This window comes from Muscardinus avellanarius (genome assembly GCF_963383645.1).
Source record: "Muscardinus avellanarius genome assembly, chromosome: 16".
Classification (NCBI taxonomy): Eukaryota; Metazoa; Chordata; class Mammalia; order Rodentia; family Gliridae; genus Muscardinus; species Muscardinus avellanarius.
The window spans coordinates 36,972,682-36,995,309 of NC_137802.1; the positions used below are offsets into that span (position 1 = coordinate 36,972,682).

The 22,628-nt window shown below is 40.9% G+C and overlaps 1 protein-coding gene across 1 annotated transcript in view; it reads left to right on the plus strand.

Annotated features, from left to right (window-relative positions):
* TEX14 (testis expressed 14, intercellular bridge forming factor) overlaps nucleotides 1–22,628 on the plus strand; it is a gene marked incomplete at both ends in the record, with an annotated part of 133,108 nt that overhangs the window by 61,523 nt on the left and 48,957 nt on the right. The window contains 6 exons of the mRNA XM_080714030.1: nucleotides 7,061–7,164; nucleotides 12,629–12,717; nucleotides 13,890–14,165; nucleotides 15,460–15,560; nucleotides 18,113–18,232; nucleotides 20,448–20,487. Coding sequence (XP_080570156.1) covers nucleotides 7,061–7,164; nucleotides 12,629–12,717; nucleotides 13,890–14,165; nucleotides 15,460–15,560; nucleotides 18,113–18,232; nucleotides 20,448–20,487 — 730 coding nt within the window. The remainder of the gene's footprint in view (nucleotides 1–7,060; nucleotides 7,165–12,628; nucleotides 12,718–13,889; nucleotides 14,166–15,459; nucleotides 15,561–18,112; nucleotides 18,233–20,447; nucleotides 20,488–22,628) is intronic.

The following is a 22,628-nucleotide window of genomic DNA, read 5'->3' on the forward strand; positions in this document are numbered from 1 at the left end:
GCAGGTATAAGGCCTTTAGCTCCTTCCCTCTCTGTATAAGAAGCCTTTGGTATCTCTGAGGGGGCAAAGACTTATTACCCAATGCAGGGCTGTTAAATGGGCTTGTTTCTGTGTCTGCATCTGTCCATTCTGATGCTTAACTTTGTTTACCCTATTTCTGTTGTTGAGACACTCCAAAGGTCAAACTTAAAAGCTGATTAATGGGAGCCTTCATCCCAGAGACACAGTAGGATATGCATCTCATTTTTGTTATATTAAACATAATAGCCAGATTTTAAATTTATACTGGCCTCACTCTAGTAGTTCATTGACCTAATTTTATATTGGGCTACATTGGTAACTATAAGTCTATGTGAGCTAACAGTATTGATAAAAATCAGATAGCTCTATCTTTTAAATGACAACATTAACAATGAAAATAAATATGTTATTATCAATAATAAAACACTTACTTAATCAGGATAAACAGATTTTTAACCCAGGTTTTAAGGCTAAATCTCTGAATCAAAAGACAAAAATCTTATTGGTTAGTTCACATACAAATATAAAATTCACATACCTTTAACCTTTAACTTTTGATTTCTGAAATTTTTTTAGCACATTTAGATAACTCTAGATATAGAATGACATTATGATTTAAATATCTATTACCAGAAAGACAATATGATGGTAGTTGTCTCAGCCTGAAGAAAACAAAGTATGTTAATCTTTCAGTAACAACCTTAAACTTTTAACAATTTAAGCTATATGAACCAAGGTATCTTCTTATTATTGTTTGATTTACTCATTTAGTAAACATTTAACAAAAATTTTTTTTTTCTTTTTAAGAACAAAAAGCTGCTGAGGATTGAGTCAGTAGCAAGAATAAGTCTTCACATGTAGGCCAAATAATAAAATCTTTTTCTTTGTCACTGAGCCATCAGGCTAGAGTTATAATATTGTTTTAAACGTTGACCTTGGTCAGTTAAAGCTGACTCTTAATTTAGTTAACACCAAGTGTTAAAACATAAACATCTATACTTAGAAAAATTATCATATAAATTGTTATAAAAAGCAAGCTATATTAATCCAGTATTAATTACCAATTATACAAATGAATTTTAATTCAAAGCCTTTATATTTTGTAGAACTCTATATTTTTGTATCTTGAAATTTTCATAAACAATTTTTAGCAGGCAGGTAAAAAATGGCCCAGAACTTTTTAAGGACACATGTGGACAGTACATGCTCCAAATTCCAAAGTGGGCATGTACCCTTTGTTATTTGTATTGGTATCCACAACACCTAGGCTCTGACTATATTTTCAATACTGCCACATTAATACATTTTGATGCCTCTTTCCAATACTGGTACATTTTCCTCTCTGTCTAGTAACTTCCTGACACCTGTCAGGACAAAGGTAAACACAGAAAATACATTTTGATTTTTATAATTGTTGCTAACAACCATGAGCCCAATTTTTATTAATTTTTTCTTATTTTTACCACATACATGTACCCCTTAGCAAAAGAATAAGGACGCTGACTCAGTCATAAACCGCTTCGAGCTGAACAGGGACGAAGTTGGGGGCCCGGCTTTAGGGTACAGGCATGCAGGTGGGTGGTGAGGGAGTCAGATGGGTGAGTATGTCTCTATGGCAGTCCAAAAGGCTTTGATAGATATCTGTCAGGTTCTGTCTGTAACACCATCTGATGCAGGAGATAACACTCACAAAATAGTTAGCAGACAGGGCCACAAAGCAACATGACAAGGAAAGAAAAGCAAATTGATTTCCATAACTGCTCTCTGATAAATAACATTGAAGCCAGTTTTAAAGAATTATTTTTTCCCAATATCCTCTTTGGGAATACACAAGTGGTAGGCTTATTAGAAATCTATTTTTTTAATAATTTATCTTTATCACATATGCAAATATATCACAAACACTGTTTTGCAACTTATCACATATCTTTTGTAACGTGTTTTAACCTTCTTGTTTTATCCTGTTTCTTACTTTTCCCATTTGGGACAATCTTGGGATAAAACTTACAACCAAACAAATTTCATTCATGCTTTATATTTTGCTTTAACCCTTTAATCTTTTATCTGGTCCTTTGTTTCCCTTAGGGACAACCTTAGGACAAACCTTATAATATGCTTTCTTAGTTTCACAAAACCTTCTTTCTCTGTATTTACCAACATATAAAGAAATATATCCATAGACTTTCTATGTTTATCCTTTTGTTGTTATCTATCAACAAACCCAAAAAGGAGCATACCATTTAATGTTGTTCACATGCCAGCAATCAAAAAACCATTTAAAAGACTTAAGTGTTATTTTAAACCTCATGAAGTTAAGAGCATCTTAAAGCATTGCCTTTAGCATTTTTTAACTCAATTGAACTATAGATTACAAGGAAAATTAAGATATTAGATAAATATCAATAGCATCTTAAAACCTTAATTTTGCAAAAGGAGCAATATTAAAAACATTGTATGTAAATTACCACAGAAATTCAGGACATCATAAAAAACATCCCTAGTGTTTTAAAACATTGATTTTTTTCAAAGAAAATAACTTTATTTAATCACCTCTCACAGGAGTTTAATTGGACAAATTTTTTGAAGTAACCATTTTAGCTAAGACTAATTGAGATAAAAATATCTTTGAGTAATAACTTTAGTGCAACCAGCAAAAGAAAAAAGAATTTTTTTTTGTTATCAGAGGAGCTGAATTTTCTGGTGTGGCTAAGAACGTAGAAAGGAAGGTCATTTTAAACACCTCTGCAGGCTGAATAAACAGATGGCTCAGGGCTGTCCTGAAAAGACTCCCCACCCTGGCTAAGCTTTTGGACCTTGGGCTGGGAAAGAAGGACACTGCCTCCGATCTGGCCTCCGAGATTTCACTCTGTGATCGCCTAAGGCTCTTTTACTCAGGTGGTGGTAATTGGGAGGACTCACTGGGAACATAGGTATGAGGACCCCGATTCCCTCTGGAACTGGGGGCGCTCAGCCATTTAATGGTTCCCCTTTGCACTGTGAGCCAGGCCTCAGAGGGCCTGTATGGCTTCCTGGTTGAGAGCATTTCCTCCAGAGTTGCGCTTGCTTTTTCACCTTAAATAGACTTGAGCCTAGGCTTTTGCGAGCAGCCAGAATCCTTAAATGGCTTTTGTCCATCTATCTTTCCCTTTTTAAGTCTCTGTCAAACCAAATTGGCAGCCTGAAGTATTAGTCTGTCTGAGGATGGCCTTCCCTTCTACTGGATAAAGAATTAACTAATAACGTTAGCATCTATTCTTTTGAGTAGGTGTTATAGCCTTATATTTAATCCTCATGAAAGAACTGCATGTGAACTTTTCTCTCCAGGCTTGCAGGCAAAACCAATTGGAAACTAATCTGGCAGCACTAAGACCCTGCGGATCCCAGGCTGCTGAAGCTGCACCTGGAATGCACTGACTTTATCATGGCTAGGCTCAAGAACTTTTGCATTTTGCAAGTTGTTTTTTTCTAGCAAGGAGCTGGGGTCTACGAGTGGCACTGCCTGTTTCCCCTATAGGAATATTCCATCTATCATCCAATTTCCCACTTGTGGAGGCCACAAAATATTCATTTCCCAGTGCTCTAGCCTCTTTATATATTCTCTCCCTTTCTATAGAAGTTAGTTTGTTCAAGAAGTAATCTAACATCTCTCTAAATAAGATCATACAACGAACTGAGTAACTTGAATGCCTTGATGTAATGGTCAGGGTCAGTAGTATAACTTCCCAAATTCCTTTTTAATTTCTTTCAATTTTACTAGCGAGAAAGGCTGATAGACTCGCTTCGACCCGTTCTTCCCCCCTTTTTCGTTGGACGAGTGAGGAGTGGGATGCTGACAACTTCTCTCTGGGGCTGGAAGAAATCTTCCAGCAGCCGCCCCCAGGGCAGTTTGCTCAGCCTCCCTCCAGCTCACCGTCCAAGGTCTGATTAAAAAGCAAATTAAACATACAAAATAAATGCACAGTACTGAAAAATCTTTTTCTATGCAATCTAATGCAGAACAGAGGCCGGAAGCGCTCTCCGACCCACATCATCAATTTTTTTCTTCAACAGCATATCACAACCACCATACAACTAATAACAAACATCATATTTTATTATCATGGGGTAACTATTTTAACATTATTATTTTAAGCAAAACACTATAACCACCATAGAAGACAAAACAGTATCATAAAACTATTTTTTATTTTTTTATTTTTTGGTGGGTCTGGGGATGGAACCCAGGGATATTCAACCTTCGAGCTACATCCCCTGCCCTATTTTTTATTCTTTTATTTTTGAAGCCTGGTCTCACTGAGTTGCAGAGGGCCTTACTAAGTAGCTGAGGCTGTCTGCGAACTGTGATCTTTCGGGTCTCAGCCTCCTGAATGCTGGGATTACAAGCGTGCGCTACCATGCCCAGCTCTATTTTTTATTCTTTATTTTTTATTTATCTTTTTAAAAATATTTTTATTGGTGCATTATAATCATACATCACATTGGAATACAAGACTTGAGAGGATATACAAGCATACATCATCCAATTAGCACTCATCCAATCCCCATCCCATTCCCTCCCTTTCCCTTGATCTCAGGCTTGATTGGTGATTATCTTTAATACATTTGTTTATATACCTCCTGAGTTTTAAAGAGGTTCCATCCTCCCCCATCCCATCCCCTCTGATTGGTCACCTTAATTGCTTCGCTATAGGGCCCTTTCTGTAACTTGACCTCCTCCTGTTACCCCTTTCCTCCTAGTTTTTGCTAATTAGGGGAAGCATCTGGTTTTTATTTTCTGTGCTATTTCTCTGTGCATGCCGCATTGCAAGTTCCAATCCCACTCTTGATGGCCCCAGTAGTGGCCTGGCCACCCAGAGGACTCTGATCCCGCTCTCGCTGGCTCCAGCACCAGCCTTGCCTCATGGGAGGCCCTGATTCTGGCCTTGCTGGCATCTGCACTGGCCTAACCCCTCGGCTGGCTCTTCTCCCGGCCTCAGAGGCCCCAGCATCGGCCTTGCCTCAAGGCAGGCTCCGATCCCAGCCTCGCTGACCCTGGCACTGGCCTAACCTTTTTGAAATAGGGTCTCACTAAGTTACGGAGTGCTTCACTAAGTAGCAGAAGCTGTTCGGGAACCTCCTGGATGCTGGGATTACAAGTGTGTGACACCATGCCCGGCTATAGCCCTATTTTATTGCTTATTTTGAAACAGCATCTCACTAAGTTACAGAGGGCCTCACAAGTTACTAAGGCTGGCTGCGAACCTGCGATCATCCTATCTCAGCCTCCCAAGTATTGGGATTACAAGCATGCAACACCTTGCCCGGCTTCCCATTATTCTTTTTTCTTTTTTTGGGGGGGTACTAGAGGTTGAACTCTGGGACATCCTACCTCTAAGCTATACTCCCAGCCCTATTTATTTATTTATTTATTTATTTATTTATTTATTTTGTTGGTGGTACTTGGGGTGGAACCCAGGGGCTTTCTACCTACAGGCTATACTCCCAGACCTATTTTCTATTTTATTTGGAAACAGGGTCTCACTAAGTTGCTGAGAGCCTCACTAAGTAGCTTAGGCTGGCTTCGAACCTGTGCGATCCTCCTAGCACAGGAGAGTCTTGCTAGGTTGATGAGAATCTCACTAAGTTGCTGAGGCTGGCCTCAAACCTGCAGTTCTCCTATTGTATACTCTCAAGTACTAGAATTACAAAGTATGTGCCACCATACCTTGCACAAATTTTCCATTATTCTAAATATGTATTTTGACTATATTCTCTTTTAACCTTTACTTGGACAGTATCATTTTCCTGAACTTCTATGATTATTGTGCCCCATGAGACCGTGCCTTCCTTAGCCTCTGCTGAGGAGTATTTGGCCTCCAGAGCTCATACTACAGGGAGCTTGTAACCATTTTATATGTCTCCTCTCACTTTTATGCATCTTACTGCCATCCCTAAATCCCACATTTGTTGCTTTAGTTTGCTGTAAGCTAGGAAATAGAATTAAGTTTGCTAATATTATGTTAAAATTAGGGTAATCAGATCCAAAATATCTTTTTTGAATAAAGGACATAGATTTTCATTTCTTTTACTTCTGATTTTCTAATTATCTTTTACTATTATTTTCATACCATTCCCACTGGTAGATAAAAATTATTCCTTTTTCTGAAGTATAAGACTCTCTTAGAGTAGTCTAAGGCTTAGACTAAAATTCAAGGTTTGGTCCAACATTTCTGGATAAAGTTCATCTAAGAGAAGGGTTATTAGGTGTGAAACATGCACAGGAATATTGTCATAATGAGTCTGGTTCTTTCTTTTTCTTTTTTCTTTTTTTTGTGGTACTGGGGGTGGAACCCAGGGGCTTTCTACCTCCGGGTTATACTCCCAGACCTATTTTATACTTTATTTGGAAACAGGGTCTCACTTAGTTGCTGAGAGCCTCTCTAAGTAGCTGAGGCTGGCTTCGAACCTGCGCAATCCTCCTGTCTCAGTCTCCCAAGCATGGGGATTTTTTTTTTTTTTTGATACTGGGGATGGAACCCAGGGGCATTGTGCCTTCAAGCTACATCCCTAGCCCTATTTTTTATTCTTTATTTTGAAACAGGGTCTCAGTGAGTTGCAAAGATCCTCGCTAAGTAGCTGAGGCTGTCTGTGAACTGCGATCCTAGTGTCTCAGCCTCCTGAATGCTGGGATTACAAGCGTGCGCCACCACACCTGGCTGAGTCTGGTTATTTGAATACATTTAGCAAGAATGGCTTTAATGTGCCAGGAGTGGTGGTACACACCTGCAATCTCAGTACTTGGGAGGCTGAAACAGGAGAATCACAGGTTTGAGGCTGGCTTTAGCAACTCAGTGAGGCCCTAAGCAACTTAGTGAGACCTGTTTCAAAAGAAAAAAGAATAAAATAGGGTTGGGGGTGTAGCTCAGAGGTAGAATACTTCTGGGTTCAATCCCTAGTACCCCTCCCCCTTCCCACACATACACAAAGAATGGCTTTAATGTTGGTGAAAGTAAAGAGAATTCCTCCATCAAAGCACTGAATCATGTTTTTGTTTTGTAAGCTTCCAGCTCTTTGCAGCCCTGGAAAACAGAAGACAGGTGAACAATTTCAGCCCATGCAAGAAGCCAAGGACAGTTTGGAAAGAAGCAGGGACCAAAATAGTAGGTAGGTCAATATTTTATTGTTCTTTGTATCACTCTGCCTGTAGATTCTCATGCGGCCCTAAGGGGCCACTTAATGATCTTCATGTATTTAGTGATAAAAAGAAATGTGAGAAATGAAGAACAACAACACAGAAACAGACCTTGGCAGGTTCTCTCTGCCAGGTGAGTGGAGCGAGCAGTGTAAATGGAAACTTAGAGGAGGCAAAGTAGCTGGCAGGTGAACCAGATGAATTCATCAGTTGTCAAAAGCAAAGCATCTTGCTTTCCCCAAAATGCCCGGGTATTTGTTTTTTCATATAAAAAGAAATGTCACTGGGCATGGTGGCACATACTTGTAATCCCGGTACTTGGGAGGCTGAGACAGGAGGATCACAAGTTCACAGCCAGCCTCAGCTACTTATTAAGCTACTCATTAAGGCCCTCTGCAACTTACACCCTGTTTCAAAATAAAGGATAAAAAATAGGGCTGGAGATGTAACTTGGAGGTAGAATGCCCCTGGGTTCAATCCCCAATACTGCAAAATAAATAAATAAATAAATAAATAAATAAATAGGCCTAGGGAGATTGTTTTATGGTGCAGTACCACTGGGTTCAATCCCCAGTACCAGGGGAGGAAAAAAAAAAAAGCCAGATATTCTGTTTGCCAGTGCTCCAGAAACCAAACTAGTCAACAGAAAACAGTTATTTAAAATATGCATCGCTGACTCTATAGAGGGGAAATTGAACAATATCACTGTTAATCTAAGGCGTCTGACTTCCAGCCAAATCAGTGAAATTAATTGCCTTGAACACAAATTGCTGGGAGGAGGAGAGTATATATGCATATTAACATTTGAAGAATTTATGTAAAATATTTACATAAAAGTTTATGTACAGGGAGTATGTGTGTATGTGTGTGTTTTTTATTTAATTTATTTATTTATTTTGGTGGAACCCAGGGGCTTTTCTACCTCCGGACTATACTCCCAGACCGATTTCATATTTTATTTGGAAACAGGGTCTCACTAAGTTGCTGAAAGCTTCACTAAGTAGCTGAGGCTGGCTTTGAACCTGTGAGATCCTCCTGTCTCAGCTCCCAAGTGCTGGGAATACAAGCGTGCACCACCATGCCTGGCTGTATGTGTGTTTTAGTTACTGGATATTGAAACCAGATGGGCCTTCTACCACAGAGCTATATCCCTATTTCTTTTTTTTTTTTTTTTTTTTTTTTTTTTTTTTTTGGTGGTACTGGGATTCCTGGAAACCCTTCTACTTCCGGGTTACACTCCCAGACCTATTTTTATATTTTTATTTGGAAACAGGGTCTCTTAAGCAAGTGAGACTGGTTTTGAACCAGCGCAATCCTCCTGTCTCCGCCTCCCAAGCGGGATTACAAGCATGCGCCACAACGCCCGGCTCCCTATTTCTTTATAATTTTTTATTTTGAAACATGGGCTTAGTTGCCTAGTTGGCCTCTAACTTGCTATCCTTCTGTCTCAGTCTCTTGGGATGCACTCTTCTACCTAGCACATATGTGCAATTGTTATTATTATATTTTTGTGATACTGGAGCTTAAACTCAGAGGCATTCTTCTGAGCTACAGCCCCAGTCCTATTTTATTTGAAGCAGAGTCTTGCTAAGTTGAAGAGGGCCTCAGTTGCTAAGGATGGCCACAAACCTAATGATCTTCCTGTCTCAGTCTTCAAGTACTGAGATACAAGGTACAAGCCATCATGCCTGGCTAGAGTCTTTTTTTCTTCGAAGTATCCTATGATTATATACATTTTATCATCTCTTAAACTAATGTTTTAAAAATGTGTGATCTATGGCACAGATATGAAAGCCCCATTGTTCAGAATATACTTCTCCCCAGATGGACTGAAAAGCAGGGAATTCAGGTCTGATCAGATTTATTTATTTATTTATTTATTTTTGCGGTACTGGGGATAGAACCCAGGGACATTGTACCTCTGAGCTACACCCCAGCCCTATTTTTTTTCTTTATTTTGAAACAGGGTTTCACTGAGTTGCAAAGGGCCTCACTAAGTTGCCAAGGCTGTCTGCGAACCACGATCATCCTGTATCAGCCTCCTGAATGCCAGGATTACAAACATTGCCACCATACCCAGCTTTCTGATCAGCTTCTTAAAAGAGCTTTTTGATCCAAGCATGGAAGTACATGCCTAAAATTCCAGTATTTGGAGGATAAGGCAGAAGAATCACAAGTTTAAGACCAGAGAACACAATAATTTAATAAGACACTGTTTCAAAATAAAAAGTGAAATGGGGATGGGATGTAGCAGAGGTAGAATGCCCTTGGATTCAGTCCCAAGTAACACACATACACACACACACACACACACACACACACACACACACACGTGTGCGTGCCTTTTGGCAAGAAATAGCAAGAGTTTCTAAAATGTTCAAACCCTTTGACCTAGCATTTCTGTTTCTGGGAATCTTTTTTTCAGGATATAATCCAAAATGCCGGTGCAAGTTTTTGGGAGGCTGAGACAGGAGGATCATGCAGGTTTGAAGCCAGCCTCAGCTACTTAGTGAGGCTCTCAGCAACTTAGTGAGACCCTGTTTCCAAATAAAATATATAATAGGTCTGGGAGTATAGCCTGGAGATAGAAAGCCCCTAGGTTCCATCCCTAGTACTACAAAAAAAACCCAAAAAAACAAAAAAAACCTAACTAAAAAAACCCTTTGTTTACAATTTACTGTGACCTCCTTCCTGACAGAATAAAGAATACAACAACTCAAAATTCAACAGTGGGGGAAATTTCAAAATAAATTTACAGAATTATATTTATTTATTTATTTATTTTTGTGGTGCTGGGGATTGAACCCAGGGGCATTCTACCTCCAAGGTACACCTCCAGCTCAATTTTTTATTCTATTATCTCGAAACAGGGTCTCACGAAGCTGTGGAGTGCCTCACCAAATAGCTGAGGTTGGTCTTGAACCCATATCCTCCTGTCTCAGCCTCCCAAGTACTGGGTTTACAAGTGTGTGTCATCACACCTGGATTAAAAAATTTGACATGGGATAATGCTCGTATTTTAATGTAAAGTGAAGAAGCAATATATAAATTGCCTACATGTATAATAATTATTTTGTGTTTCTGTGCTACTGGGGATTGAATCCAGGGGCATTCTATCTTTGAGATAACCCAGATTTATTTATTTTATTTATTTATTTATTTATTTATTTATTTTTATTTTGAAATAGTCTATTAAGTTACGGAGGGCCTCACTAAGTAGCTGAGGCTGACCACGAACCTTCTATCCTCCTGTCTCAGCCTCTCAAGTACTGGAATTAAAAGCGTGTACCACCACACCCAGTTAGTTTCGTTTTTTTAAGCATACAAAAAGATTAGGTAAGTAGGTAAAAAAAAGACTAGTTTTTATTTTTTGGGTCTTTTTGTTTTTGTTTTTCAGTGTTGGGGTTGGATAATAGGCAAGTGGTCTACACTGAGCTATTGCCCTAGCTCTTGGTTTTGTTTTTGTTTTATGCTGAGGATTGAATCCAGAGGTATTCTACCTCTGAGCTACAACCTCAGCCCTTTTTATTTTGGTTTTTGGGGTTTTTTTTGGGTTTTTTTGCAGGTCTGGGGATGGAACCCAGGGGGATTCGACCTCCAAGCTACACCCCCCAGCCCTATTTTTTATTTTTTATTTTTTATTTTTTTGTGGTACTGGGGGTGGAACCCAGAGGCTTTCTACCTACAGGCTATACTCCCAGACCTTTTTTATATTTTATTTGGAAACAGGGTCTCACTAAGTTGCTGAGAGCCTCACTAAGTAGCTGAGGCTGGCTTCTAACCCGTGCGATCCTCCTGTCTCAGTCTCCCAAGTGGGGATTACAAGCGTGCGCCACCACGCCCGGCTTATTCTTTATTTTGAAACTGCCTCACTAAGTTGCAGAGGTCCTCACAAAGTAGCTGAGGCTATTTGCGAACCGTGATCCTCCGGTCTCAGCCTCCCGAATGCTTGGATTATAAGCATGTGCCACCATGCCCGGCGTCTAGCCCTTTTTATTTTGAAACAGGGTCTCACTGAATTGCTGAGGCTCTCCTTGAACCTGCGATCCTGTCTCAGCTTCCCAAGTTAGAACCTGTTTCAAAATAAAAAATAGGGCTGGGGGTGCAGCTTGGAGGAAGAATGCCTCTGGGCTCAATTTTCAGTACTGCAAAAAATTTTTTTTAAACTTTAAAGTTACCCCATTTGCTTCTGTCAATGGTGTCAACCCCGCTAGTGCCAGTTAGGTGATTCATTGCAATTCCCTTCATCAGAATAAAACACACTGATGTAAGTCAGGCATGGTGATGCATGCCTGTAACCCCAGTACTTGGGAGGTTGACACAGGAGGATCGCAGGTTCAAGGACAGCTTCAGCAAGTAGTGAGACTCATCAAATAAAAATAGGGCTGGGGTGTTGCTCAGAGGTAGAATGTTCCTGGATTCAATCCCCAGTACTACACACAGAAGAAAGAAAAGAAAAGAAAGACTGCCGGGTATGGTAGCAAACTTTTAATTCTAGTACTTGGGAGGCTGAGACAGGAGGATCATTGAGGTTTGTGGACAGCCTCAGCTACTCAGTGAAGCCCTCCACAACTTAGTGATACCCTGTTTCAAAATTAAGAATAAGAAAATAGGGCTGGGAGTGTAGCTCAGAGGTAGAATGCCCCTGGGTTCCAGCCCCAGTACTGAAAAAAAAAAAAAAAAAAGAAAGAAAGAAAAAAGAAAAGAAAAAGAAAAAAGAGAGGGAAGGAGGGAGGGGAAATTTTCCAAGAGTATTTTATTTATTTAATTATGTATTTATGTATTTATTTATTTATTTTTGTGGGTCTGAGGTTGGAACCCAGGGGCATTCGACCTCTGAGCTACAACCCCTGCCCTATTTTTTATTCTTTATTTTGAGACAGGGTCTCACTAAATTGTGGAGGGCCTCACTAAGTAGCTGAGGCTGGCCGTGAACCATGATTCTCTAGTCTCAGCCTCTGGAATTACAAGCATGTGCCACCATGCCCAGCTCCCAAGAGTATTTTTAGAATCATGAAGTTAAAACTTGGAAACTGAAAAAAAAAAATAACAAAAAACTCAAAACATCTTAGAGCTCTTCTCTCCTAGCCCAGTTCTTTCATTTCTCAGACAGGGGAGGACTAGGAAGTCCAGTACCCAAGCCAATGACACCCAGCTAAATAGTATACCCTTCCCCATGTCAAGCCATGCACAGGGACCCCCTGGGTCACCTAGCCCTTGCCAGGGCTTTACTAGCTAAGGAGCCTTGCAATCTGACCGCCTGGGAGTTTTGTGCCCTCTGGTGGTGGGCAGGAGCCCGTGCACTAGCAGGAATGGCTCAGGGACTAGAGGACCAGTCTGGATTCGCTGGTGGGCTTTGAGTTCTCTCAGAATTGAACAAACTGATGTATTTGTTGTCACCTTCTCCCATTCCTTCCCCCAAACTTATGAATTTAGGATCCATGTGGAATCTATGTCTTCTGAAACCTATAATGCAAAATCAAGAAATAATGATGATGATGGAGAGATACACTTAAAATGGAAAAGTGAGTATAAAGTCATGGGTTCTTTTAAACAAATTAAAATATAAAGTATATTTCTCCTTGATTTATATTTCTTTTTTTTTGCGGGTCTGGGGATGGAACCCAGGGGCATTCAACCTCCGAGCTACAGCCCCTGCCCTATTTTTTATTCTTTATTTTGAAACCAGGTCTCACTGAGTTGCACAGGTCCTCACTAAGTAGCTGAGGCTGTCCGCGAACTGCGATCCTCAGGTCTCAGCCTCCCGAATGCTGGGATTACAAGTGTGTGCCACCACGCTCGGCTTTTCCCTGATTTATATTTCTAAGCACACAAACTGTGTTTAAATGTTTATTTATTTATTTATTTTTGTGGGTCTGGTGATGGAACCCAGGGGCATTGGACCTCCGAGCTACACCTCCTGCCCTATTTAATTTTTTTATTCTTTATTATGAAACAGGGTCTCACTAAGTTGCGGAGTGCCTCACTGAGTAGCTGAGGCTGTCCATGAACTGCAATCCTCCTGTCTCAGCCTCCCAAATGCTGGGATTACAAGCGTGTTCCACCATGCCCAGCTTAACTGTTTAGAACTGTAACAAAGTTCCTCTTCCCCCTCCTCCTCCTCCTCCTCTTCCTCTTCCTCCTCCTCCTCCTCCTCCTCCTCCTCCTCCTCCTCCTCCTCCTCCTCCTCCTCCTTCTCCTCCTCCATACTGGGAATTGAATCCAGGGGCATTCTACCATTCTCCCTCTGAGCTACATCCCCAGCCCTATTTTTTATTCTTTTTTTTTTTTCAGCACTGGGGATTGAACCCAGGGACATTCTACCTCTGAGCTACACCCCTAGCCCTATTTTTTGTTATTTATTTTGAGTCAGGGTCTCATTAAGTTGCAGAGGGCCTCACTAGCTGAGGCTGTCCGAGAACCTAAGATCCCCTAGTCTCAGTCTCCTAAGTACTGGGATTACAAGTGTGAGTAGCCATGCCCAGCTCCTAAAGTTGGCTTTAAACGTGTAATCCTTTTGTCTCAGCCTTCCAAATACTGGGATTATAGGCATGTGTCACCACACCCAGCTAAAAGGAAATTATTGTTACATTATGGGCTTTCATAGTATTATACCTCTTTTTTTTTTTTTAAGATGAAAGCTTTTGTTCTCAATACTCTCAGTGAGGTTGTAAATACTGTTTTCTTTTGTGCCCAGTGGAGGTGAAAGAAATGGCAGAGAAAGCAGCTACCGGGCAGCTCACAATACCTCCTTGGTATCCTCAAAGTAGTTTGACTGTAAAAAGTGAGGCTGAAAACAAGCCTACTCCCCTGCTGCAGCCCCCGAGTAGAGGTCCTGAGAACATAGCTTGGCAGAGAGTTGTGGAGTATCACAGGGAAAATGATGAACCTGGAGGAAGTGGCCGATTTGGCAGAGTGGACAACAGTGACAGCAACAGGCATGGCAGACAGCTTGGGTCTCGAGGCTTTGCCGGTAAGTTCAGCTCAGGGAATTGGTGAGGTGAGCTCTATCAAGTTATCTTCTCTCAAAAATAATGCACTCAGCCTATTTCCTTTTCTTCATCCTGTTTCTTTTTCTACCTTTCTGGGAGGGAACCTTGAATTTCAAGGGAAAGCATCAGACCCCTCATGCTCCACTATGCTCCCCATGGGAAAAGATACCTAGAGGCTCATGTGCTTTTCTATTACTGAAGCAGGACCCCCTCATCCAAATAAAGAAAATAATTTCCACGACCTGACCCTGGTCCTAGGTCTAACCTACAAAGGAATCAAACCTTCCTTACCTGGAGGTGGACACCATGCCCTGCACTTGTTTCTTTGTATTGTATTCTAAGATGAAAATAAATCCAGAGTCTATGTATGCTAGAGGAACCTAGAGACAAATATTGTTATACGTTTATAGATTTACAGGTCAGAAATGAAAACCAAGCCAGGTATGGAAGTGCACACTTGTAATCCCAGTACTTGGGAGACTGAGACAGGAGGATCTCAGGTTTATATCTAGCCTCAGCAATTTAGTGAGTTCCTCAGTAACTTGATGAGACCCTGTTTCAAGACAAAAGTATAAAGTAGGGCTTGGGGTGTAGCTTGGAGACAGAATGCCACTGGGTTCTATCCCCAGTACCACAAACACATACACACGCCAAAAAAAACCCAACTATTTTTATCTTGTAATATGGGATATAATTTCATAGTTGTTTGTGAATCAAAGGAAAGGACACCTAAAATGACCATTTATCAAAAATAAAATTTTCATTTATCTTGGGCAAGAAATCTATTGGGTTGAGGTGTTTTTTTTTGGTTTGTGGTACTGGGGGTGGAACCCAGAGGCTTTCTACCTCCAGGCTATACTCCCAGACCTATTTTATATTTTATTTGGAAACGGGTCTCACTAAGTTGCTGAGAGCCTCACTAAGTAGCTGAGGCTGGCTTTGAACCTGTGCGGTCCTCCTGTCTCAGCCTCCTAAGCGCGGGGATTACAAGCATGCACCATCACGCCCGGCTGAGATTTTTGATATTTAAAATCTATTTCTTTTCAAGCATCACTCCTGAATGGGTGGGCAAAGGGTGGGTAATTCAGGGGTGCATTTGGGGGTCATGCTAAACAGTGGGTCATGCTCCACTGTCTGTACTGAACTTAATACATGGGGCATGGCCACCCTTGGCAGAATACATATGTATTGTTTCTCTTACTCTGTCTTTTGTCCCTTCCATGTTTTCTGAGTATCACGGAGTGATCATGGCCCTGATTGTGATATAATCATTAGGTATCAGGCATCCGTCCCTGAGAAAAAATGAGCAGCCAGAGCCAAGTGAAGCCTTTCAAGCACGTTCTGATGCATCTGTGGCAGCTGAGAAGTTTTACAGTGTAAGTAATAAGGACTCGAGAGCCCAGTGGACTCCAAGGCTCTAAAAAGTAAGCCAAATTGTTGCTGTGCGTTACAGTACAAAATAAAACCTACAGTAGTCAGATATATAGGGCCATAGTCAATTAAATAAGAGCAACAGCATTTGGGAGGCTGAGACAGGATAATCAAAGATAGAGGACAGCCTCAGCTACTAAGTGAGCCCTTTGCAACTCAGTGAGACCCTGTTTCAAAATAAATAAAAAATAGGGCTGGGGGTGTAGTTCAGAGGTAGAATGCCCCTGGGTTCCATGCCTGGTACTGCAAAAAATAAAAATATAAATACAATAAATAAATAACAGCAACAGCAGTTGAGGATGTGGTATAAAAACACAGTTATACTAGGTATGGTGGTACATATACCTATAATCCTTGTACTTGGGAGGCAGAGACAGGAGGATCACATGTTCAAGGATGGCCTCTGCAGGTAAAACTCTCATCTGCCTAATAAGGCCCTGTTTCCAAATAAAAAAATTGGGCTGGGGGTGTAGTTCGAAAGTGGAATGCCTCTGAGTTCAATCCCCAGTACCATATACACATATAAACACAGTTACAGTCATGTGTAAGATCTTGCTATACGTGAGGGCTAGAAGGACACACATGGAGCACACTGACTTGGCTGGAGGAGCAGGACTAGTCTAGGGAGGTGGAGGATGCGAGGATAAGGGAGCAGCTCCTAAAAGCACAGGGAGGGGAAGGTACAGCAAAAGCAGTGTTTCAGCCGGGCGTGGTGGCACACACGCTTGTAATCCCCACGCTTGGGAGGCGGAGACAGGAGGATCGCGCAGGTTCAAAGCCAGCCTTGCTGGCTTAAGAGACCCTGTTTCCTCAAATAAAAATATAAAAATAGGTCTGGGAGTGTAGCCCAGAGGTAGAAGGGTTTCCAGGAACCCAAGTACCACCAAAAAAAAAAAAAAAAAAAAAAAAGGCAGTGTTCCAGGACATATGCCACAAAATCTCTGAGCAGCATTGCCTAAAGGTGGGGGAGAGAACCAGTCATCAAGTAATCCCTTGAATGTAGCAAAATGAGCAGATAAAGAAGAGGTAGAGTGGAGAGGCTCCATTAATTTTTTAATATTTTACTTTTCATTAATTGAGGTTGCATTGCTGTTTTAAAAATCAGGCTCTTTCACTTGCCTTTCAACTCTAATACCTGAATAATTCCCAAGTTCTGAGTAGCCTCAGTCAATATGCAGACTGCATCAGTGCCTTTTAGAGATCAGGGTGTTTAAATTTGGTCCTGCCGGGTATGGTAGCACATGCTTATAATCCCAGTACCTAGGAGGCTGAGACAGGAAGATCACAGGCTCAAGGACAGCCTTGGCAAATAGTGAGACTCTCATCAACCTAGTGAGACCCTGTTTCAGACTAAAAACAAAATAGGCCTGGGGGTTCACTCAGAGGCAAAATATTCCTGGGTTTAATCCCTAGTACCGAAAGAAATAAAATAGAGCTGAGAGTATAGCTCAGGGGTAAATGGCCCCTGGGTACAATCTCTAGTTATACACAAAAAAAGTAAGTTTTAAAAACCACACCATTTCAGCCAGGGGCAGTAGTACATGCCTATAATCTCAGGACTTGGGAGGCTGAGAAGGAAGATCTCAGGTCTAGTGAGACCCTTTTCAAAATAAAAATAAAAAGCTGGGCGTGGTGGTGCACACTTGTAATCCCAATACTTGGGAGTTGAGACAGGAGGATGGCAAGTTTGTGGTCAGCCTTAGCTACTTATTTAGGCCCTCTGCAACTTAGTGAGACCTTGTTTCAAAATAAAGAATAAAATAGGACAGGGGGCTTAGCTCAGAAGTAGAATGCCCCTGGGTTCCATCCCTAGTACTGGAAAAAAAAATAAATATAAAATAGGGCTACAGGTGTATTTCAGAGGTAGAAAGCCTCTGGGTTCAATCCCCAGTGCCAGATGTGTGTGTGTGTGTGTGTGTGTGTGTGTGTGTGTGTGTGTGTGTGTGAATATATATATATATATATATATATATATATATATATATATACACACACATATATATTTGGTCCTCAGCTTGAGTTGTCTAGGTCCTCTCTTCTTGCTTAGAAATTTAGAGTAATTTAATCCCCATTCATTCTGTATATGAGATGCAGGACTTGCATTCCTCTATACTTACCCAAGCAGTTCACAACTACCCCACCACGAAGGCAGGTAGGAGCAGCTCAGTGTGTCAGGTGAGTTTGTTTGTTTATTTATTTATTTATTTATTTATTTGGTGGTACTGGGGTTCCTGAAAACCCTTCTACCTCTGGGCTACACTCCCAGACCTACTTTATATTTTTTAAAATTTGGAATCAGGGTCTCTTAAGCCAGCAAGGCTGGCCTGCACAATCCTCCTGTCTCCGCCTCCCAAGTGCGGGGAATACAAGCGTGCGCCACGACGCCCGGCTTGGTGACTCCTTTAGATACTGTCCTTTATTAACATTTAATTCAACTATAAATGTATTTGTTTACAATGAATAGCAACTTAAAAGAGATTTCTTGCATTCTTAATAGGATCAGTCTGCACAATCAACTTGTTCGCCAGAGTCTTCTGAGGACATAACAGATGAATTTTTAACTCCAGACCATGAATATTTTTACTCCTCCACGGCTCAAGAAAATTTAGCTCTAGAGGTAAAAATTATATTCAGGGTAAAGTACAATTTCAGGTTTCATGTTGCTTTTTTTCTTTTTCTTTTTCTTTTTCTTTCTTTCTTTCTTTCTTTCTTTCTTTTTTTTTTTTTTTTTTTTTGATGGTACTGGGGTTCCTGGAAACCCTTCTACCTCCAGGCTGCACTCCCAGACCTATTTTTATACTTTTTAAAATTTGGAAACAGGGTCTCTTAAGCCAGCATGGCTGGCTTCAAACCTTCGTGATCCTCCTATCTCCGCCTCCCAAGCACGGAGATTACAAGTGTGCGCCACCATGCCTGGCTGCTTTATTTTATAAAATAATTTTTATTGAGAAAAATAGTGTACACATAAAAGTATTCAATGTCAATTTACTAGTGATTTTACATGTTTTTCTTCCTTGTTGCTATGGTGGTGGTGGTACTGGGAATTGAATCCAGGGGCATTCTGCCTCCTAACTATACTTTCAGCTCTTTTTTGTTTTGTTTTGTTTTGTTTTGTTTTGAAACAGGGTTACCTAGGTTGCTGAAAGTATCACTGAGCTGCTCCCTGATCCTCTTCTCTCAGCCTCCCAAGAACTGGGATTATAGGCATATACCACCACACCTGGCTACATTTTTTTTAATTTGAAAAATATTTTTTTTGTGTGTGTGATACTGGGGATTGAATCCAGAGGTATTCTACCTTTGAGCTATTATATTATATTATATATTATATCCCCAGCCCTATTTTACTTTCTTTCTTTCTTTCTTTCTTTCTTTCTTTCTTTCTTTCTTTCTTTCTTTTATTTTTCGTGGTACTGAGAGTGGAACCCAGGGGCTTTTCTACCTCTGGGCTATACTCCCAGACCTATTTTATACTTTATTTGGAAACAGGTCTTACTAAGTTGCTGAGAACCTCACTAAGTAGCTGAGGCTGGCTTTGAACTTGTGAGATCCTCCCAAGTACTGTGATTACAAGCGTGTGCCACCACGTCTGGCTATTAAATCTTCTTAATAGTATAGCCTGGGACATTAAAAAATCTTTAATAAAAAGAAAAATGCATATACACACCTACATATGTAAAGTGTAAAATAAGGAAAGGTACGCAAATTTTAAGTGTACAGTTAATGAATTTTCAAACTGAACACACATAGGTGACTAGCACCCAAATAAACAAAACATTTACAATTCTCCAAAAGACCCCTTTTCACTCTCTTCTGGTCACAGAGTTCCCCTGAAAGGAACTGTTGTTCTCACTTCACAGAGTAGTTGGTCATACTGGGCTATTTTTTCTTTTAATCTTTTTTTACTCTTCTGATAAAGCTTGCAACAACCAAAATATCTGTTGAAAGATTGGGGTGAGTAGGGGATAGGGATATGAAGAAAATTAACAAAATTTCTCTTGGCAGTAGGAGGTGGAGGGAGGGCTTGTTGAGAGGAGCATATCGCACAAATAAGTACTTAATGCCGTGAAACAGGTTTGTTCTTTCTATAAAAAATGTGGTGAGCTGGGCATGGTGGCACACGCTTGTAATCCCCGTGCTTGGGAGGCGGAGACAGGAGGATCGCGCAGGTTCAGAGCCAGCCGCGCTGGCTTAAGAGACCCTGTTTCCAAATAAATATATTAAAAAAATTGGTCTGGAAGTATATCCCAGAGGTAGAAGGGTTTCCAGGAACCCCAGTACCATAAAAAAAAATGTGGTGAGCCAGGCATGGTAGCACAGGTTTGTAATCCCAGTACTTGGAAGGCTGAGACAGGAGGATCTCAGGTTCATGGCTAGCCTCAGAAACTTAGTGAGACTCTTTCAAAGTAAAGAATAAAGCTGAATATGGTGGCGCATGCTTGTAATCGCAGTATTCAGGAGGCTTAGTCAAGGGGATCCCAGGTTCACAGCCAGCCTCAGCTACTTAGTGAGGCCCTGTTTCAAAATAAAGAATAAAAATAGGGCTGGGAGTGTAGCTTGAAGGTAGAATGCCCCTGGATTCCATCCCCAGTGCCACAAAAGAGAAAAAATGTGGGATCTTATTGGAGGTTTTCAAGGTTTAAGAACATCAAGAGGGCTGGGGATGTAACTCAATGGCAAAGTGCCTATCTGGCATCCCTGAGGCCCAGGGTTCCATCCTAAGCACCACAAAAAGAAGAAAAAAAAGAATGTCAGGAAATTCTCAGTCAGCTTTTTCCTCAGTCTACCTCCAGTGAACCTCCTTTATTTGCTTTTCTTTTGTTATTTTGTAGACCTCAAGTCCCATAGAAAAGAACTTTGAAGGAATACAATGTACATTTGCCCAACATCAAGACTATGGTAAGCCCAAGCACAGATTCCTTTGAGAATTATTGGCCCTCACTTTCTGTTGGATCACAGATGTTTAGAGATGGAAGGGAGGTCCTTGGAGGTAACTTTGTCCAGGTCTTTCATTTAACTGATGAGAAAACCTAGACTCAGTGATGCCCTCCCAAGATTAGAATGAATCCTTTGCTCCTCAGCAGCTTCATGAGATCCCATACTGTTCTTAATACCTCTTTTGTATTTTTATCACATAATTTTAGTAGTTACTGCTTTTTTTCCTTCGTGTGTGTGTGTGTGTGTGTGTGTGTGTGTGTGTGTGTGTGTATTACAAAGGATTGAACCAAAGGGCATTCTACCTTTGAGGTAGATTTTTTTTTTTCCTTTTGGCAGAACTAGGAATTGAACCCAGCGGCATTCTACCTCTAAGCTACACCCCCAGTCCTATTTTATTTTTGCGGTACTAGGGATGGAACCTCAGGGCTTTCTACCTCTGGGATATACTCCTAGACCTATATTTTATATATACATTTTTAAATTTGGAAATAGGGTCTCACTAAGTTGCTGAGAGCCTCACTAAGTAGCTGAGGCTGGCCTCGAACCTGTGATCCTCTTGTCTCAGCCTCCCAAGAACTGGAATTACAAGTGTGCGTCACCATACCTGGCTCCTCCAACCCTATTTTTTAAAACAGGGTCTCACTATATTGATGAGAGTCTCACTACTTGCTGAGGCTCCAACCTGCAATCCTCCTGGCTCAGCCTCCCAAGTACATGGATTACAGACATGCACCACCACACCCAGCTAGAATCAGTAGATTTAGGCTCCTTAGTGGCACACATAAGATGCAGTTATCTTAATCACAGTACTTGGGCTGAGACAGGAGGATTCTAGGTTTTTGGCCAGCCTCAGCTACTTAGTGAGGCTCTCCACAACTTGGTGAGACCCTGTTTCAAAATAAAGAATAAAAAGTTGGGCTAGAGGTGTAGTTCAGAGGCAGAATACCCATGGGTTCATACCGAGCACCACAATAAATTAATGAATGAATTAATTAATTAATTAAATTTTTTATTCTGCCAGGCATGATGATGCATGCCTGTAATCCCAGTTCTTGGGAGGCTGAGATAGGAGAATCACAGGTTTAGAACTAGCCTCAGCAACGTAGGCTGTCACCAACCTAGTGAGACTCTATTTCAAAATAAAAAATTGGGTTTGGGTGTAGTTTGAAAATAGAATGCCCCTGGATTCAGTCTTCAGTACCACACCAAAAAAAAATTATTTTTGAAATGGTCTCTCACTGAGTTACCTAGTGGGCCTCTAGTTTGCAGTTCTCTTGTGTCAGCCTCTCAACATTACAAGAATGTGCCACCACACCCAACTATCCATGTTTTTTGTTTTATTCCAGGGATTGAGCTCAGGAGCCTTATACCTCTGAGGGACACCCCAGACCCTCCTTTTTGTAGTACTGGGGATTAAATTCATTCTACCTCTGATCTATTTTATTTTTTTATTTACTTATTTAATTTTTTTCGTGCTACTGGGGATGGAACCCAGGGGTATTCTACCTCTGAGCTACACTCCCAGCCCTGTTTTTTATCCTTTATTTTGAAACAGAGTCTCACTAAGTTGCAGAGTGACTCACTAAGTACCTGAGGCTGGTCTTGAACCTGTGATCTTCCTGTCTCAGCCCCCCAAGTACTGGGATTGTAAGTGTGCGCCACCATGCCTGGTTCTATTTTTTATTTTTAAACAGGTTCTCAGTAGGTTACTGAGGGCCTGAGTTGCTGAGGCTGGTTACAAACCTGTAATCTTTTTGTCTCAGCCTCCTAAATACTGGGATTACAAGAGTATACCACCCTGCCTGGCTCCCCTAGGCCTTTTCAATTTTTTGTTTTGAAACATAGTCTTCCTAAGATACTGAGGGTTTCACCAAGTTGCTCAGACTTGTCTCAAACCTGTGACCCTCCTGTCTATCTCCCAAGTACCAGAATTGCAGGTGTTCACCACTATGCTCAGTTTAACTGTGTGTTTTTTAAATTAGTTATCTACCCAACAAGCTACGTAGCTGTCCATGGTCATGTCACATCTCAACCTGAACACAGGCAGGTGGGGTTCTGAACTTACTCCCTCACTC